The 19996-nt window shown below is 38.7% G+C and overlaps 1 protein-coding gene across 3 annotated transcripts in view; it reads left to right on the top strand.

Moving 5' to 3' along the window:
* Window positions 1-19996, top strand: part of TAFA2 (TAFA chemokine like family member 2) — a 417981-nt gene that overhangs the window by 372544 nt on the left and 25441 nt on the right. For all 3 annotated transcript variants that reach the window (XM_070494899.1, XM_070494900.1, XM_070494901.1), the window contains 2 exons: window positions 9608-9760; window positions 10862-10986. In XM_070494899.1, the coding sequence (XP_070351000.1) occupies window positions 9608-9760; window positions 10862-10986 (278 nt within the window). The remainder of the gene's footprint in view (window positions 1-9607; window positions 9761-10861; window positions 10987-19996) is intronic.

The raw sequence follows: 19996 nt of genomic DNA, 5'->3' as shown, positions 1-19996 counted from the left end.
TAGGAACACTTAGACGAATATCATTAATCATAAAAGAACAGCACAACTCTTACAGTGTACAGGAATTGGGGATGTTCTGATTCTTCACATTTTTTGTGTAATTTTGGAATAAGCAGGAAATCTGCTTTTAAACCTTTGCCATTAGAAACATTAAAGAAATATAATGGACTATTTTCCCTTCTTAGTAATTTGTGATGGGGTTAGGGTCGTCGTTTGAAATGTCAGTTTTCACTCTGAGGTAAATGTAGACAGCGTGACTGTGGCATTGTGAACTTCCTGGATCCCACCTTGAAGGTGGGAACTTGTCTCTTGCTCTTAAAAGTGGGTGTAGAGAGTACTTCTGGCTGACAATTAGCTTTAGTTAGTTATAATTTTAGTTTTAAAAAGAGAAATATGCTAGTCAGCACATTTTGGGGTCAAAGAACAGAGACATCCTTAAGTTACCTTAGGAAAAAAGGGGGCTCCTTGAAACCGTTTTTGTAAAATATTTCGGGAATTGAGGAAGAATTTCAGGAGGACCTCAGAGGGCAAATCGTGGGGCTACCTACTCTCCCAGCTCTTAGCTCTCCACGCCTGTGCTGAGTTCCCTCTCCTGTCTTCCTCCTCTGAGTCCTCGTCTCTCATCACTGTGAGGCATGCACAGATGTCTCCATGGGTCACCTGGCTCCTCATGCCAGATGACCTTTGGCTTAAGTGCCTCTTTCCATGTGGCAGCTCTGTGACTTTTAGTTCAAATTTCCAGAGAGATGGATTCGATTGGTCTAGTTCCTATTTTTCAGAGCAAACCTCAGAAGTAGAAGTTGCTGGACAGTATAAAGAGACCACTATTCCTTGAGGTCACCTCCCTCAACATCAGTTCTCACTGAAAATATGGAGGTAGGGGATGCTCATGCTTGAACTGAGGGACAGTGAATCTAAAATTCTTCCAAGAGTGAATCTTCTTGTGTTATGCGTCTTTCTCTTAAACCAGACTGGAGGACATCCTCTGGTTCAGAGTTTGCTTTGTTAATAGACACTGTACTGTGATTAGATTTATTATCCTTTAGTGGTGATCTGGTTTTCCCCAATAAGTTTATTTTTTCCCTGTAAAAATGGAACAGTTTTAGAACGCAGGCTTTGTAAAAATGTCATTGGCACTTGGCTATTTCCTCCCTGATCATCCTGACTTCATAAATTATGTGAACTTTTGAAATTTCATTGAGCTATTTAAACGACCATTTCTTTAATTAGATTGCTTCAGCATAAAAGTCTAAAAATGTGCCCTATTTTCTTATTCTAATGAATTAAAGTGAGAAATTAGCTGTCTCCAAAAGTTTTTGTTTCAGCACATTTTTTACACTCAAAGTGATTTACAGCAACCTGAATCCACTAACTAGCTTGCATTTCAGATGCCTGTTGGTGCATGGAGGTGATGCTTTCTTTCTGCTTAGAAGGTGTAATGCAGACTCTCTGGGGAGCTAGTCAAGCTGGGGAAAACTATTAAATGGGAGTGTATGGAGACAAACAGAATTTCAGAATCAATGAGACAAATCAGAATACAAATAAGAACTGAAGTCTAATGGAGAGGAAACCAAGTAGGAACAAATTCACAACTTGATGCTAAATTTACTCTCTTCTGTAGCTTAAGCGTCAGATTAATTTTTTTTACATGCATCTCATGTCAACACATTTAAGTATATATATAGATTTTCTGAAATATGAAATTAGAACTTTTGTAAAATGTGGATAACTTTCCTTAACAGCCACATTTGTGTAGTTTATATATATGTGTTGCTTCATTTCGATATTAAGAGTTAAAATAAAGAAAATTAACATTTAAGTAATGCTATACAATTTCAAAGCAGTTTCACATACATTATCTTATCCAGTCTTTGTAAGGACTCCATGGGCCGTTTTAGAGATGAACAGGCTAATTTTTTGAAAGGGAATGGACTCACTCAAGGGTTCACTCAAGCATAGAGTAGTTCAAGCTGGGCACAGACTGAGGTATTTCAGCTCCAAAACTCGTGTGCTTTTGAGGCTGCCAGGCATGGCATGTGGGGACAGTGATGTACTTCCTGCGTTCCTCTGCATCGCCTGGAATTGTTGTCTGTTGCATGTGTTTGGAGCGGCACGGAAGAGGCCTATGGGCTAGTGTTTAAGATCGTGGTTTCTGGAAGCAAACAGCCTGGATTCTCAGCTCTGATTTTGTCTTTTACCAGCTAGTTTACCTTACACAAATCACTTATTGTTTCTCTGGCTCAGTTTCTTCATCCACAAATTGGGGATAATTATAGTTTCCTCTTCGGTGGTTGCTGTGATGATAAAATGGAATAATGCTTGGTGTACCGTGAATATTAATAAATTTTAGCCATTACTTTTATTCTATAAAGTTTTTCCAGAGTTTTCACATATAGAATGTGATATGCATAGCTTTGTGCTCTTATTGACCTAAGGTCAGCAACCACTACTCAAAGTGAGTGATTTGCATAAATATTATTCTGTGAACCCATTTTTCATACCTATATATTCATACTTGATTCACAGGTGATGAATAAAATGTGACCATGTGAACATATATATATAAAAATATATGTATATCTATATTATATATAATTATATGTGTGTATTTCTATATATATAAAATTTTTAAAAATCTATGTATGTATACAAATCCATGCATTAAATGCTATTTAATTTTCCCTTGCTATGAAGAAATTCCTTTCAGTAGTTAAAAAAGGAGTTGGAAACAAACGTTTTGCTAAAATGCCTTACAGGACTTCATGCCGGAATATACCAGTCATAATAGCTTTGCAAAGCGTTTGGGAATCTTAAGATATGATTTAAGTGGCAATCTCTTAAGGCCATGTTTCTGGGGCATTATAGGGCAATGATCCTATTGTTAAAACCAGGGTAATAAGCTTGGAACTCAACAATCAGATTTGGGTGGGCTTTGGTATCCCTGTTTTCATAAGAATTAAACCTCTGTGCCTCCAGTGTCGTCTCACAAAATGTAGGAGACAACGCTTTGTGTTTATGCATCACATCCAGGGAGGGAAAAAATAGCCGAATAGCACAAAGGTATTTTTTGTGTGTGCATGTAATTGGAGAATTGTGACATGAAGAAAATTGTTTATTTGTTCTTTTTTCATTTAAATCTTCTCCAGTTGATCTTGAATCATTTCAGTATGATGATAACTGATTGTCTGTGAAGCCTATTTTGTTAATTTTGAAAGGCCTAATATGTGATTAGGTTAGTTTATCATGAACTCTGTCTGAATCTGTGAAGAGAATTCTAGTAACTGCTTGCATTTTCTAGTCTCATTAACCTTTTAAAGGAAAACTACAGGAATTAGTTTACCTCCTTAAATTGCTTGTTTACCATTTATTAAACACATACCTCATACTGAGCAGTTGACGTGAAAAATCAGTCTTTGTCTATAAGAATTTGGTTATCATAGGAAGTTAAGATACACAGCAGACAAGTAAGAAAAGTTTACATATGTATACATATGCCATGCCTGAGTGAACTAAATTCTTCTAGAAGATTTGTTTCCCTGTTTTGAGGTATAGCTCACTTCACTTGGCATATTTACTAACATATAAAAAAATTACTGAACAGTCGATATTCCTGCTACCCCTGCCTTCAAACTCTGTTACCTATCCATCCATCCACTTACCTACCTATCATCTACTCTGTTTTAAAAAATTTAATTATTCCTCTCTCATTCTCCCACAAAAAGCTTTACAACTTCAGTTTTAATGAAACGAACAAAGACTGAGCAGGATTTTTCATAAAAATCCCTTTCTCACCAGGAAACTCAACCTGATGTCTGTGCATTTTATTCATAGGCGATGAAGAGAAAGCTGGGTGCAGAAGAGCCTTGTGTCTACCAGGCTTGCTCTTCCAGGGCACCTTTGTTATTTAACTCTTAACATTTACCACCATGTTCTCTGAAGGGGGACATGCTTCTCTGTCTTCCCAGTGCATCTCCAACCTTATCCTTCTCTTCATTGTACCGTATGGGCATCATTTCACCTCCTTTCTCCTCAAAGAAGGAAGAAGCATACTTTTTTCACCAGATCGCTGACATACTGAACTTAGACAATGTAATTATCCAATTGTGGGATAATTCTTTATATTCTTTTGAACTACATAAATATCTAAACAAGACTTTCTTTTTCACATTTATTCTGAATTGACTTAAATAAGCTAGAATGGTCCAGGTTTTGAGATATCATACTCCATGACTTATCTTCCAACTAATTCATTTGGAAAAAGACACCCTACCCAGCAGTCTAGGAAGCAGTAGAAAGCACTACTGTGTGGTAGTAAAAAACAACCTCCAAATTTTAGAGGTTTGTAACAACTTAGGTTTATTTCCCACTCATAGGTCCATCGTGGTTGGTGGGGACTCTTTTCCATGTCTTTTCACTTGGGGACACAGGTGGAGGTAGTCTCTACTATTAAGAAGATAATTGGTTGCTCCAGCTAGTGGGGAAAAATGTGGTGACATACACACTAGCTCCTAAAGTGTCCATCAGGCTGATATCCTTTGCTTCATCTCATAAGTGACTCATATTACTTTAGCTTTCATTTCATGGGCCAAAGCAAGCCACATCACCACATCTAAATCTAATGGGGTGAAGTACATACTACCATGTGTCCAGAAGGGAGAGAACCAGAAATATTTGGTGAACAGCACTACTGACAACCACAAGACTTTGTCCTCTTATTTTTCTTGTCAGGCAAAGTAGAAATGAATTTTGATATTGGCAGTGGGAAGGGGAAATCAGATGAGCATCTTCACCTGTCCATTCTTTTCCAACGTATGAAGAAATCTCCTTATAATAAAGATGGTCAAATGGCCTTCGTGCTGAAATGATGCCTCTTTTCTCAAGGGAGAGGCCAGTGGACACTCACTGTGTGCTCCTGGCTGCCTTGTACTGTGGAAGAGAACAGAGCCACCGTGAAGTTCTCCCTGAAGCTGCCTCAGCTCAGCGCTGTGCCTTACGGCATCACCATCTGAATAAGCCCTAAAAATCTCTTGTCTGTAACCTGGCTTCCACTCAAAGACTTGCAGGACTAATCTCGTCATAGCTTACATCTCTGTTTCCCTGAATCACCGTCAGAAGTCCAAGCATCCTACAACATCTCTCCTCGCAGAGATGTTCATCCCCGTCCTGCTCTGTAACCCCACCTCTTCTCCCACCTCACCTCCATCCTCTGCCGTTTGCAGCCGGTGTCAGCCAACTCCCCGCAGACGCTCCCACTACTCCTTCCCAGTAAACTTACTTTTCCCCTTTCTGAGATATCTACTTCATATACTCACTCTTTTTTATTCTCAAACATCACTCACATTTCAAAGAAAAGTTAGAAGAAATCAGATGAGAAACTGCCCATCTTTTCACCACCTAGTCCACTCACACCCACCTGCCTCTGTATCTACATGTCTCACCTTCACTCTTGTTAAAATGGATTAAGTGTCCACACAGCAATCTGATGCCAACCCCCGGTGCCCTGAATCTCAATTCCTTTTTCCTCCTCAAGAACATTGTTTTAATTACCCATTTTCTCTCCTATATTGACAATTTCTGTCTCTACCAGACCATTCCAGCAAGTAAGCATGCTTTTATGGCATCCATTAAAAAAACTTCCCTTGAGGGGCTGGCCCACTGGCCAGCAGTTAAGTTCGCATGTTCCACTTTGGAAGCCCGGAGTTCGCCTGTTCGGATCCCGGGTGCAGACATACGCACTGCTCGTCAAGCCATGCTGTGGCAGGCGTCCCACATATAAACTAGAGGAAGATGGGCACGGATGTTAGCTCAGGGCCAGTCTTCCTCAGCAAAAAGAGGAGGATTGGTGGCAGATGTTAGCTCAGGGCTAATCTTCCTCCCCCTCCCAAAAAACATCCCTTGACCCCATGCTTCATTCTAGCTATTGTTCCATTTCCTTCTCTTCACTGCAAAACTCTGTGAAAGAAAGTTTTATAATTGTCCGCAGTTTTACATCCCATTCTCTACATAACTTATTTCAATCATGCTTTATTTTCGTCATGCCTCTAAAATGATTTTTACAAAGGCAAATGCTAACAATAATAATAGCTGACACCTACAGGGTGCCTGCTATGAGGCAGGCAGTGTTTAGAAAGTATGTTTAACACATACTTTATATGTGCTAACACATTTAATCCCCTAACAACCCTATGAAGACGGTGCTGTTAATATCTCTCTTTTAGACATGAAAACTGCTACTCAGAGATATTAGGTAACTCGCCCAAGGTCATACAGCTGTTAGGAGGAGCTTGTATTTAAATCCAGCTACTGTGGTTTTAGCTAGCCCATGCTTCTGTGCTCTCACTGCCATAACCCTGGTTCTTTTCCTGGTCAGGGAATCATACCACTTGTCTGTTGATTGTCATACTGTGGCAGCTGCATGTTGCTGTGATGCTGGAAGCTATGCCACCACTATTTCAAACACCAGCAGGGTCACCCATGGTGGACAGGTTTCAGCAGAGCTTCTAGACCAGGACAGACTAGGAAGAAGGACCTGGCCACACACTTGCAAAAAACTTGGCCGTGAATGGCAGCAGAGCATTGTCTGATATAGCACCAGAAGGAGAGAAGATGGCATAAAAAGACCAGGCAGGGTTCTGCTCTGCTGTATACAGGGTCACTAGGAGTCAGAATCGACTCCATGGCACCAAGAACAAACTGGTTTTGGAGTCTATGCTCTTAACCACTACGTCATATTGTCCTTTTAACTATCCTTGTCCTATTTCTGAGACAGTTATTTCTCCTCATTTATTGAAACTCTCGGCAGCCTGTGACTTAGCTGATTAATCCCTCCCTCTTGAAACATCTTCTTTTGTTTTCCATGCCTTCATCTCGTGTGCTTTTTGTCTTACCTCACTTAGTGCTCCTCATCAGTCTTTTTTCCTATTTCCTCCATTCCAGATCTAGGTTTTGAACTGTTCTTTCTCTTCTTCTCTTCTCTACTGGCAACCTTTCCATGGTAATTTGGTTCAGTCTGTGGCTTTAAATATCACCTCTCAGCTGTGTGTATCTGCAGCCCAGATTTCTTCCCTAAGCTCTACTTCATAAATGTTGCTGCCTGATTTATATCTCCACTCCAGTGTCACATAAGGATCTCAAACTTAGCAGAGATAAAACACAACTACAGATATTCTAACCCAATTCTCCCTTTACCAAACTCTCCCAGACCTACCATGTCTACCTAAGCCATCAACTTCTAATTGCTCAGGACAAATTGAGGAGTAACCTTAATTCCCTTTTCCCTTGTAGCTCGCATTCAATCCATTAGTGAGTCAAATCAACTCTACGTGGAAATATCCCTAACCTGCTACTTCTCCCCAACTCTGCTGCTGTTGGTCTAGTCTAGGTTTCATCTTTTATCACCTGGACTCCTGCAACCTCTTCATAATTGGTCTCCCTGACTGCACTCTTGCTTTCTTCAGTCCATTCTCCAGACTAGCGTGAGTAACCCTCTAAAGCATCAATGAGGCAATACCATTTCCACCCAAAGGCTTCCCCTTGCGATGAGAATAAAATCCAGTCTCCTCACTGGGGCATATCAGCCCCTCACGATCCTCCTACATTTCTGACACATCTCCCTCGGCCTCTCAATTGTTCAGCCACACTCTAGCCACACTGGCCATCTTGCTGTCTTGAGAACACACCACGCTTTTCCCCATTCCAGCATCTCATCATTTGCTGCCCCTTCTCTTTGGAACGTTCTTCTCTTCTTAGATCTTCATAATGGATGATTCCTTCTTATCCTTCATACCATAATTCAAGTTACCTCCTCAGAGAGGTCTTCTCTGAGACTCTTGCTAAAATATATATTCTCTCCCTGCTTAATTACTGTCAATCACATTACGCTACTGTATTTCTTTCAAGGAGCTTAAAAATCTAATATTGTCTTACTTGATCATTACTTAAGTATTTATTATTTGTTTTCCCCACAGGAATATGAGCCCTTTGAGAGCAGGGTCTATGTCCCTCTTACTCATTGTTGTATCCCCGGGACTCAGAACCACGCCTGATGTGTTGGATTGACTCAAAAGGTGGCTAAGTACAGGAGAAAGCAGTATATTGACTTGAATAATATAACAAAACATTCAATGAAATAAAACAAACTGAATCATGTTTAGCTAAGAAAATATTTTCCAGAGCATGAGAGGATAGGAATATAAGTCTGGATCTCGAGTTCTCAGCTTTTGTAGAGACAGCTTTATGTTTGAATCTAACACAGGGAAATCTCCATTTGTATCCAAAATGGCAGAAAAATCTTTGTGATTTTGGACGTGGTATTTGCTACTTGAAAGTCTTTTTGAGGATTACAAATCAAAGCTGTATGTCACACCTGAGTTTCTTGGTCTTACATGGAGGGATGAGATGGACAATATGTGTTATCTTCTCTCTCCTACAAGAAAAATCTAGACAAGATATAACTAAGTGTTACTACACAGTGGTGCCTCATCTCCAAGAGGAAGATGAATATAAACACATGATGTGCTGATCTCATTTATGACGGGTCGCAATATGTTTATAACATTAACTTCAGATATCCTACTTTTTCTATTTAAATTTCTGTTTTTATGTCAACTTTTATGTCAATCACATTTTAAAAATTTCTTAAAGCATAGTATTTCAACATGTTTGATTTTTAAGCTGTTTTTATTTTTAGCAGTTGATACTTTTGCTTTATCATTTCACAGTAGGGTTAATATTTTGAAGAAGAAATGCTGAAAAAAAATAATGATGAAGGCAAACCAGAACTCTCTCATAATGTGATAAGTGAGGTCCAAAAATTTCAATCAACCAAAAAGCTCACCCTCGAGGTTCACTTACTGGGGGTTAACGAAGTGGGCAGGAGAGGCGCACAGCTTCTTAGACTGAGTTTCTAGGCTGGATATAAATCCATCCAAGTTCTGGCTGCAGTTGGGGCCATTTACTGGCAGTTGTCCGCTGAGGCAAGATCGGAAGGAATGATTTTTGGATCCTGAGATTGGCTAGAACTTTTGGGAAAATGGCGGCAACTTTGAAAATCATCCAGTTAGTTCGTTTCCAGGGAAATGGTGCAGAAGAATTCCTGAGAGGGTGTATTCCTCCCTTCTGCATTCTCACGTCCTGAAAAGAGGTTCCCTAACTGACCTTCCACTCACCCCGAGAGGAACATGACCTTTATCGAGCTCCACCCACTTTGAGACTTGGGCTCGTCTCGGCCCCTTTGCAGGGCACCTTGTCCAGGGCTTTACCTTAATTTGATTAATATTTTGAACAAAAATGTGTAAAAAATCATATGCAAATAAATATGTTTTTGATGGCACCACGTATTGCCTCTACATTTCAGAGGGTTCTAACAGCTCATTCTAATCTAGTCACTAATTGTTCCTGCTTCACCAAGCATTTACTGACAGAAATGGTCCTACCACATTTAGAAAAGAAATCAAATCTGCATTATGGAGTCAGCATCATTATACTTCTAGTTTCATGCATGGTGGATCCCTTATAGAGCTATATTTAATGTACTTCTAATTAAAAAGAGGGGCAAGTGTCCAAAGCTTTCTCAATGTTGTCTCATCTTTTGTTTTTGTTTGTGCAGCTCACCATGTTAAAACGGGCACTTGCGAGGTGGTGGCACTCCACAGATGCTGTAACAAGAACAAGATAGAAGAACGGTCACAAACAGTCAAGTGCTCCTGCTTCCCTGGGCAGGTGGCAGGCACCACACGAGCTGCTCCATCTTGTGTGGATGGTGCGACTTCTTCCATTGCTCATTGCCATGGTGTGGCTGGGACTGCTTGGAACTGGAACCCCACTATAATGCTGGTGACTGGGGTCAATACTGGGACAGCACCCTATAAATCGTGTGGTTGAGATGAGGTTATTTGGGAGGCATTTTGAAGTCTAAAATCCTTTGGAAGGAGGTCTAAGATCTTACGCAGTTTTGTTACAAAAGACATTATAATGAGGTTCCAACAAGTCCATGTGCTTCTTACTTTGATACCATGAAATATTGATTTGCCAGCTGGGGGCGGGTGTGTGTGTGGTGTAAGTTAACTGGGAGAGGAAAGATAAAAATAGAGGATTAAATAGTATGGGTTTCCAAGCCTATGGATGGTTCTTAAGAATAAAAAAATAAACATCATACATATGAGCGAATGTTTGGTCGTGGATAGAATTTACATGAAATAGTGATTATATGCATCAAAATAAATTATTCGAGGGTGCATCTAATTACAATGGGATATTAATCTTTATATGAGTTTATTTAAGTGATGTTACTATAAGTAATAATTTGTTATGCTCATATTAGCATGGTGCATGCCTTGTGATAATGGTTACTGCCCACAGTAAGAGAAAACAGTGTTAATTCTAATTCCCTCCTGATTTTCAGCCTACTTATGGGAAATATAACATTTATTCTACAATATTGAATCTAAACTGGTCATGGGCTCATTTTCTTATATGTTGATGTAAATCAGTGCATGCACCTGTCCTCATAGTTTCTTTCTAATATATTAGTTTTAATGAAGCCTATATGTTCACATGAAAAATCCTTCAATGGTACCCTATAGTTAACAATACTGTATTGTACATTTAAAAATTGGTCAAGAGAGCAGATCTCTTATTAAGTATTCTTACCATAATAAAGTAAAATTTGAAATAAAAGAAAATCCTTTAGTCAGAAAATCTAGAAAGATTCAGCTCCTTTGGACAAAAAAGGAAGCATGCCTCAAAACTCAGTCTACCCCTGGTGGGAAGAATTGGTGGCATTTTTTCCTCTTTAATTGTGGACCAGAGAATTATCAAGCCCAAATGGAAAACATTGAATTGATTTTTCTGTCTCCTGTAGCTTCAATAGTGGAACAGAAATGGTGGTGCCATATGCAGCCGTGTCTTGAGGGAGAGGAATGTAAAGTTCTTCCGGATAGGAAAGGATGGAGCTGTTCCTCTGGGAATAAAGTGAAAACAACCAGGGTAAGTGGACAGCCATCTTGTGAAAGCAAAGTGTCTCTGAATTAACAGAGCATAGGGCCTGTGCAGTGACATCTCTAAGTGGGGATTGTGCAATGAGATAGTATAATTTTCCATAGTCCATTTTTTTCCCATCTCATTTTTTTATAGCGCATTTTTATTTCACTCAGAATAACGTCTTCTATGGATTGCCATCAACTGTCATGTTATCTAATAAACACTGTTTATTCCTTCATGAGATACTAACAGAAATGTGAAGCCCCTCAACGATGTGTATCAAATGCTGGGAAGGTGATCTCAGCCCTTATTCTTCTGATGAGTAGTAATCTGAATAAATTCTCAAAAAAAGATTTTATGTTATATACGACTATCAAATTTTCCAACTAAAATTCTCCCATTTTTCTGGAAGTAATTATTTTGATCTCCCTGATTTCTAGAGCAATAAATAGTTTTCTAATGGTTAAGTTTGCGGTCATTGCAATGGGTCACTCAGAGGAGTTTCTGAATCTTGGGGTCAATATGAAAAGAGTCCTCTTAAGACAATGATATATTTCAGCTTGCAATGACTGACTTCCAGGGAAATGGAGAGAAGCAAAAAATAGTTAGCTTTATTTTTTGATTTCCTAACTAGCTCAATGGATATTCTGGACTGGCAGAATTTAAATACTTTTCTTTGTAGAATCAGCAAATGAAAGCTTGTTTTGTTTTGCTTTTTCTCTGAGGGGAAAGCAGATTATTGACTAGAATTGGATAATTGGGGACTAGAACAGAATATTGGTATATGGGGATGTTTTACAAAAAGGCAACGAACTAGAGATGGGTTAATTTATGATATTGTTTGATAATAGGTTTCTTTTAAACCTTGTCTGGACACATTCAAAGAGGATTATTTTATAATTCCATCAGATATATAATTTATTCTACTGAGTAATAACTGTTCAAACATACACAGAAGTAACCAGGTTTCTAATAGCACAAATAATAACTTTACATTTTTGTCAAATGATTCATGACTTTAACTTGTTAGCTAAATGCCGGCACACCTTTCTAAAATCCACAGCGTACCTGATTAGTTAATTAGAATAGTGCTATTATTCAGTTAGTTAGCACATGATATAATCCACATTGATTTCTTAAAAACATCTTGGTAATATAAAACTTCCTTATAAACTACTTATAGCATGAAATATTTTTTTCCTAACACTATTACTTCTTAGTCCAAAATAGCATTCAAGGAAATTCACTGCAGATTTGAGATTCTAAAACAATTTTTTAAAAAATAGTGAGCTCTCTAAAACGAAATTCTATGTTTTTATTACTTCAGTGGACATGAGGAAGCTAACATTTATTGGATACTTAAAACATATGCCCTATACTGAAGAAAGCATTTCATGTGAATTAGCTCATTTAATCCTTTTCATAGTCCAGTGAAGAAGATAATATTATTATGTCCTTTTTACAGATGAGTAAACCAAAGCTTCAGAATGTTAAGTGACTTCCCAAGGTCATATAGCTAGTTATTGGGGAAGTCAGGGTTCAAACCACACAGTCTCATTCCAGAACCTAATCTCTTAACCTCTAGTTTATACTAGATAATTTCACTTATTCTTAAGTAATGGTGATGGAAGTTTCTTATAGTACTGTTCATACGAGGTAGACCTTTAAAAATATCTTTAACTTTTTGGCTCATTGAAATGAAGAGGTCACGAGCATGATCTAAATTCTCATACTAAATTATTTTGTAAGTGTTGCTTCACTCCTTGTTGGCCTTGTTGGGTCATGTTCTCAATGGTCCAACCTTAAAATTGAGTCTCTGCTTCATAAGTTCTTTGTAATGTAATGAAACAAGCTGGATGGAGACTGAGAGCTTTGAGTAGGGAAGACCACATCCGGATCCTCTAGTTTTAGTTACAAGGTGCCATGCGACATAGAGTGGAATGCACATCCTATTGTTTTTTCATCTCTTTTGTTCTGAGACAGCTGTTAACAGAGGACCTCATTGACGATTATTGTAGAGAGGATTCATGCAACAGTAGGTGTTTGGATTAAATTACTTTTAAGATTCCTTCCAACTCTGAGAGTCTATAGTTCTCATTTAAAAAGGGAAAATCGTCATCATCATATATAAGAGAAGACAAGGGGGCTTAAAAGAAGGAGCTTCTTGAGTATAATCAAAGTAAATTTTTTTTTTCCTTCACAAGAGAAAATATTGCTGGTGAAAATGAAGCAACTTAGACATTTTCAACTAAAGGACCATCATGGCATTCCAAAGGGCTAGGCAAAAAGATGTGCAATTATGGATGTTAGTTTGACTCACAAAACAATCTAGGTAAATTTCTCCAAGGCCATAAAAAAGCAAAGTTTCCAAATTCATCAGGTCATTATTGTTCTGCCATCTCCATGGAAATAGTGCAAAAAGTATAGGAAATAAGTAAACTTCTTGAAATAGCTCTGGCACGATGTTACTTTGCCCACAGTGGAAGTGTTGGACAGAGGTGCTTTCTGCCATAAGAAATAGCAGCAATATTATTGAGGAGAAACCTGATCATTATTTTAATCACTGGTAGTATTTTCTACTTGCCAGTCTTGAATAAGCTAGCCGTGGCCGTGGGGACCTCAGCTGCCACTGAAGCCCTGATTTGGTGGGGCCCAGCCACAAACTAGAGAATCCAGAAGTTAAGCAGGAATAGATTACAAAGTAACTGAAGAGCTGCTCTCAGCCAAAAGCCTTTTGTGTTTCTTATGCAAGATATGTTGGTCTTACGGGATTATCACTGCAAGCAAAATGGCCCGAGAAATGATTAAAATTTGCAATTATGTACATCCTCCCTTATAATTGCCCATATCCAATCTGGAGTGCTCTGGTAAGTCTAATGTTAGAAAAAAAGCAGTCAGCCAAAAACAGCAATGAGGCTTGCCTGGCCTCAGCAGAAATGTGTGGTACCTTCCAGAATTGACTACAGAGCAGGGGCTGGGTCAAGTCCTCATTTAAGACTAATTTGGAACTTACATAGTCCTTCCTACTATAAATGTGCATTATATCCTCTTCTGTCTGTGTACTAGATTCAGGAAGCTTATTGTTCTGACCATTCCCTTTTTGTCCTACCAAGGGGAAAAGGCAGAGTAGAGAGTCCTTGTTGGAACATCAATATTTTACATACATGTTCTGCAAAACCGCAAACATTTAATCTGGAGAGAAAGGATGATGCAACATTTGTTTCTGGAACTCTATTTCTCACTCTAAAGATGGAAACCTATGACTGTTTGTGACATCCATAACCACCTATTGTATTACTTTTAAGAACTCCTAAGTTAAAAAGAAAGAAAGGAAAAGTCATGAAAGCCTTTGATTTCAAACTCACTTTCAAAGATAAATAGCAAAGAATTTTTCAAAGAGTCGTTAATAAAATCATAGTCTTTCCAGTGTGAAAGAACACATAATTATATGCTAATTATCTAACACAAAAGTAGCAAGGGGAAAGGTGCTGTAAGGCTTGTAAGATTTGAGAAAAAAAATCTTTGATAACATAGTTGGAATCCTCAGAAAAAATAGACTGTGATTCATTTCTTTTAATGTTTTGATGTTTCTCTCTGAAGAACAACTCCTAAGGGAAGTCACATTCTGCTTTTAGGATTTACAGCCCCTGGCCAATGGTATGGACTCCAACGGACATTGCAGCCCTCATGTCTTACCTAAGGAAAAATGAACTTAACTTCGTATTATACAAGATTTTATATTTTTATTAGAAGCATTATCTTTAGGAATCATGAATCCCAGGTCTATTTACTTTTTATATGCTTAAGAAGAAATTTTCTGGGCAGTTTTTAACTAATTGGAATTCTTTCATCTTTGCTTATTTACTTAAAGTGTCTTACGCAGATAAGAACTCTGTAATTTTTTAATGTCCTTTCATATATAAAGGGATTTTAAGGGTAGGAATATTTTATTTCAGTGTACAATGCAATGTAAATCAACAAATATTAAGAATATCTTGTGCATAAACATTCTATAATAATGAAACTCATATTACAATCAAAGCAACAAAAGCAAATATGAAAGCATTTACTTAGCTCTTACAGTGTATTGGGTGCTCTGCTAAGAGCATTGCAGGTATTATCTTATTTAATTTCCCCAACCACAGTAGGCACTAACAAAGGTACAAAGATGTATGGCATGATCCCTGCCCACCAGGAGTGTGCCCTTGAGTGGGGAAATGAATAGTTACAGCATTATTCTTTTCTTTATCCATATGTAGTCCATTGACAATAAACATTGGCATTACTGGTATATATAAGCCAAGAGCAACTTTGTTGTAATACTGGAGATAGCATAAGCCTTTAGGTCAGCTTCCTCATCTGCAAATAAATGAGAATGCTGAGCTACATTCACTTTCAAGTTCCTCTAACCAATATTTATTCTTTGGTTCCCTGTGCCAAGGACATTTCTAACTTCCTTTCCAGCTAAATTTAAATGACATTAATAACTGGCTAATCTCAGAAGATAGATAAGGATTAGGTCTTTAATCCTTTCCCGGCAAGGGAGAAAAGAAATAGCATCTTATGATGCTTTGCTGACTAAAGCCTCAAGTCATCCCCTTCCAGATGTGGATTTTATACCAAAACTCAGTGACTGTACTCTGTTGGTGGGTCTGAACAGTGTCCAGGGGTGCTATTTCAGGACCAAGGCAGAGGAAGAACACAGCAAGAGGAAAAAGGTTCATTTCCTCCCCTTAAGGTGCTGCAATTTGTGTGAGTTCTTCAATCACCGTGCTCTCTCTTGCCTTGCAAATTTAATCACAGACTCAGGATACTGTAGTCCTCCTTGACCAGCCATTCTTCACAGACACATTCCCCATTCATTTGTCTTCATTTCACCTCAGGTCAGGCCCTAAATTGTACCCTGGTCCACAGCACAGAGTATGATGATCTTTAGGGCTGTGGTTTTCAAGTTATTTTGATAGTACCTAGAGTAAGAAATACATCTTACATTGTGATCCAGCATACACGCAACACACACACACACACACTCATATGCCCTCCACTAAAACTAAAGTCCTGACTTTTTGGTTTTATTTCCTTCCTTCCAATCTCAACCTCATAAATTGATTGTATGACTGGCCAGTGTGTTACAATATGCGGTTTCAAAACCACTACTTTAGAAGGCAGTATTTGACTACTTCCTATGTCTGCTCCATGGAAGTGATAGCCACTACTAACTTTACAAAGATACAAACTACTGAACAGACAATTTTCAAATCAATTCCTCTGTTACATTTTAATTTTAAATATCTTTTTCAATATTTTGGGGTAAACATTTCATAAGATCTTGTAAACTATAGATTTCATGGGAAAGAATGTGTATACTGTGTATTCATTCATTCAGTAAGCATTTGCATGTCTACTATTGTCAGGTGCTGTTTTAGGTTCCACAGAGGGGAAAAACCCAGATGGGAATTCCTGGCCTCATAAGGTCTATATTCTGATAGCGTGTACTAGTTTCCTATTGCTGCCTTAGAAAATTTAATGACCTACCAGAAATTTAGTGACTTAACATAACATCCGTGAATGATCTGTAGGTCAGACAACCAGGCACAGTTGGCTGTTTCTCTGCTCTGGGCTTCACACGCCTGAAATCAAGGGGTGTATTGCACCTTTTCACAACAGGGCTGTGTTCCTTTCTGGAGGTCCTCGGGGAGAATCTGCTTCCGATTGCACTCAGGTTATTGGTGGAATTCGCTTCCTTGTGATGTAGGAATGAGCTTCCCTCCAGTGGCTGTCTTCCGGAAGACTCTCTTACCTCCTTCAGAATGCCTGCTTTCCTTCTCACAGTGCCACCTTTGTCTTCAAACCAGGATGGCATGTAGAGTCTTTCTCATGGTTTCAATCTCCGTGCCCTGTCCCTTCCCCCATCTCTCCTCTGCTTTTAAGGGCTCAGGTGATTGCATTGGTTCCACTCAGATAATCCAAGGTGAACTCCCTATGGTGAAGGTCAGCTGATGAGCAACTTTAATGACATTGGAAAGTCCCTATATAGCAGTACTTAGAGGAGTGTGTGTATGAATAATCAGGGGACAGAAATCTTGGGGGTGCATCTTTAGGGTTCTACCTACCACCCAGGAGGAGACATAAAATAAAATAAAGAAGTAAAGTACACAGGATGTTAGATGGTGATAGGTGCCGTGGAAGACAGGAAAGCATGGAAGAGAAAAGCAGAGTGCTGAGCAGGGGAGTTTGAATATTTGATGGAGGTCTTGACGGAGAGGAGTGGATGAGCCCCATGGCTATCTGGAGGACAAGCTTTCCAGGTAAAGTGAGGAACAAGTGCGAAGTACCTGTGATGGGAGCTGCCCTGGGAATATCATATTCAAAGTATTGCAACGATGCTAGTGCGGCTGGAGTGGAGTGAGCAAAGCAAGTGGGTGAATTTAGGGTTAGAAAGGTTATATGAGGCATATCATGACTGACTTAAATTTTTGGCCTGAAGGATGAGGAAGTCGCCATTAGGTGAGACAGACAGAATTGTGGAAAGAGCATGTTTTATGTTTTACATTAATATCCACTATTTCTAGGTCATTTAACTTAATGAAAAATTAAATATGGTATAACACCTTGAATTGAATATTTATGAAGAAGAGCAGGTGAAAATTTTTTACCAGAGTAACAAGAAATGCAGACATTGAGTGAAATTCATATTAGAAAAGATTTTAAATCTCAACTGATATGGACATTTGGGAAAAAAAAAACACTTAAAGAACTGTATAATTACTATAATAATAAGTATTTTACAAAAAGATATGGACAGAAATGGATTAGTATATTGAAGGTATGCTTTTCCTCGATTCTATATTGAGCCCAAGGGTAGGTAGGACACCAAGCTATGTGTCTGGGAAGTAGCATTAGTAAAAGTAACATTTTAAACCTAGTGTTTTAAATTTAAGAGCTGCTTACTGAATTAACAATAATTTAATAGGGCCAAGAGAATCTGCTTTGGAATTTGTTTAGAATTATTGGAAATTCATGCAAAGACTTTTAACAAATATGTTATCAGGGCTATATTTCCAAAACCTGGCCTGTATTTCTATAATTAAAATGAAAAATGGGCAACATCTCAATGCTTTGACATTCCTGTAAGATTTAAATGTGCCTATAGTATTTGAGCCAGGTGTTTATTTGTAGGTGTTACTCTGAATATTGTGCTTATAATCTTATAATTAATTGTGTTTGCACATTGTAATAGAATATAGTTTGGACATCACAGAATTTTGTTAGGAACTGTGAGGTACATTCTTAGGCTGCTCCTTACATCCTGTGAATTAAGGGGTGAAGGCAATCTCCCTCTTGCCTGAGGTCCGAGGGCTAAAATTCTGTCAGGGATTTATTTTTAATGTTGGAGAGCTTGATATCTGTTCAGAGGGAATATTTCTGGGAGAGGCAACACTTCATCTTTTTTTGGTTGTCTAGACTACCTTATTAAAAGAGGAAGAGACCTCACCAGACTTGAAGAATGGAAGGGCAAGTTCAAGGAACCCTAGCTAGTGGGGCTTCCAGGCCTTTTCCTTTTTCTGTGGTGGGTTACAGCCACGGTTAAAACATCCAGGTACTCTCCCCTGTATTCATCCCCCCATGACTCTTTCCCTCCTCTATTCCTCACACATTTTCTGTGGAATTTAAATCCCTTAATCGTTGCTTTAAAATCCAAGTTAATTTAGAGAGTAGGGTGAAGGTACAGCTGAGAAATAAAAGGTAATTTTTCCCACAGGCTCAGCATTCCAAATGCCTTATGATTGACGCTGAGCTTGTGGAGGAAAACACAGCTGTGGCCTAATTCCCCACTCTCTCTAGGAGGAGAGAGAATCCCAGCTCCCTGCTGGACAACCCACCTCTGAAGAGTGGAGAGTTGGTGAGGTGTGCCTAATACCAAGGGCAGAGCTGAGCTTACTCTATAATGGTCAGACCTTGTCTGGGGTATCCAATAAAGATCTGGACGCTATCTTTGAGTAGGCTGGAAAAATGAGGCTTATGTAAAGGACTGTGTGGATATTTACTCAGAGAATAGAAGCACTGGGAATAACATGTTTTAAAGTATTTGAAGATATATCGTGTGAAAGAAAGAATAAGACTTGTTCTGTGACTACGAGGAATACAGTTAAGGCCAAAGAATAACTATCTCGGGGTCAGCTCTAGATAAAGAGAGGTGGACAGAAACGGATTAGTATATTGAAGGTATTTTTTCCTCACTTAGATATTGAATGGGCTGTCTTGGGAAATAGCAAGTTCCTCATTTCTGAAGGTCATCGTATTTGACTTAAAGGATGAGCAGAAGTTCAGAGTCAATTGGTTCAATTTACTACAAGCAATAAAAACCAGCTTATGCAAAGGCGTGGAGGTAGAGAAGATCCTAGCTTGCTCATGGAATTGAAGTCAGTTCATAGGGTAACTTCATGTGTGTGAGGGGGTGGGGTATCCCTGGGAAGGGAATCATGGCAGGCTGAGTTACCTCATGATGGCCTTTTAAATGCCGTGATGAAACATTTGGATGTTATTGCTAAGCAATGGTGAACCATTGAAGAACCTCTAAGAAGGAGAGGAGAAGGGTCTGATTTACACTTTAGAAAGTCTCTTTGGCTACGATTTGTCAATTGTGGGGAATTGAAGGAAGTAGGAGGGAATGGACCTGAACTAGGATAGCAGAGTGATATAGTGCGGACATAGAGGGCTGGGAAGTAGAATCAACAGAGCTTGGTAATGAATTGAATATAAGAAGTGAGTGAACGGGAAAATCTCGGGAAGACTCATATATTTCTGGTTTGACATATTTGATGATTTTAATTGATAAAGACATGACGAGGTGGAGATATCAAGTGGATAGGTTGATATTTAGTCCTAAAGATCAAGTAGAAGTCAGAGATCAGTTATCCCTTAAATAGCGTTGAAATAATTAATTAAGGAGGCTCTCTCAGAAGGAACGTGTTGAAAGAAAAGAACATTAAAGACATTTTAGCAGCTAGTGTAG

Source organism: Equus asinus, chromosome 22 (assembly GCF_041296235.1).
Source record: "Equus asinus isolate D_3611 breed Donkey chromosome 22, EquAss-T2T_v2, whole genome shotgun sequence".
In the NCBI taxonomy this organism is placed as follows: Eukaryota; Metazoa; Chordata; class Mammalia; order Perissodactyla; family Equidae; genus Equus; species Equus asinus.
Note: the sequence above shows the minus strand (reverse complement) of the source record. Positions and strands in the feature narration are given on the sequence as shown.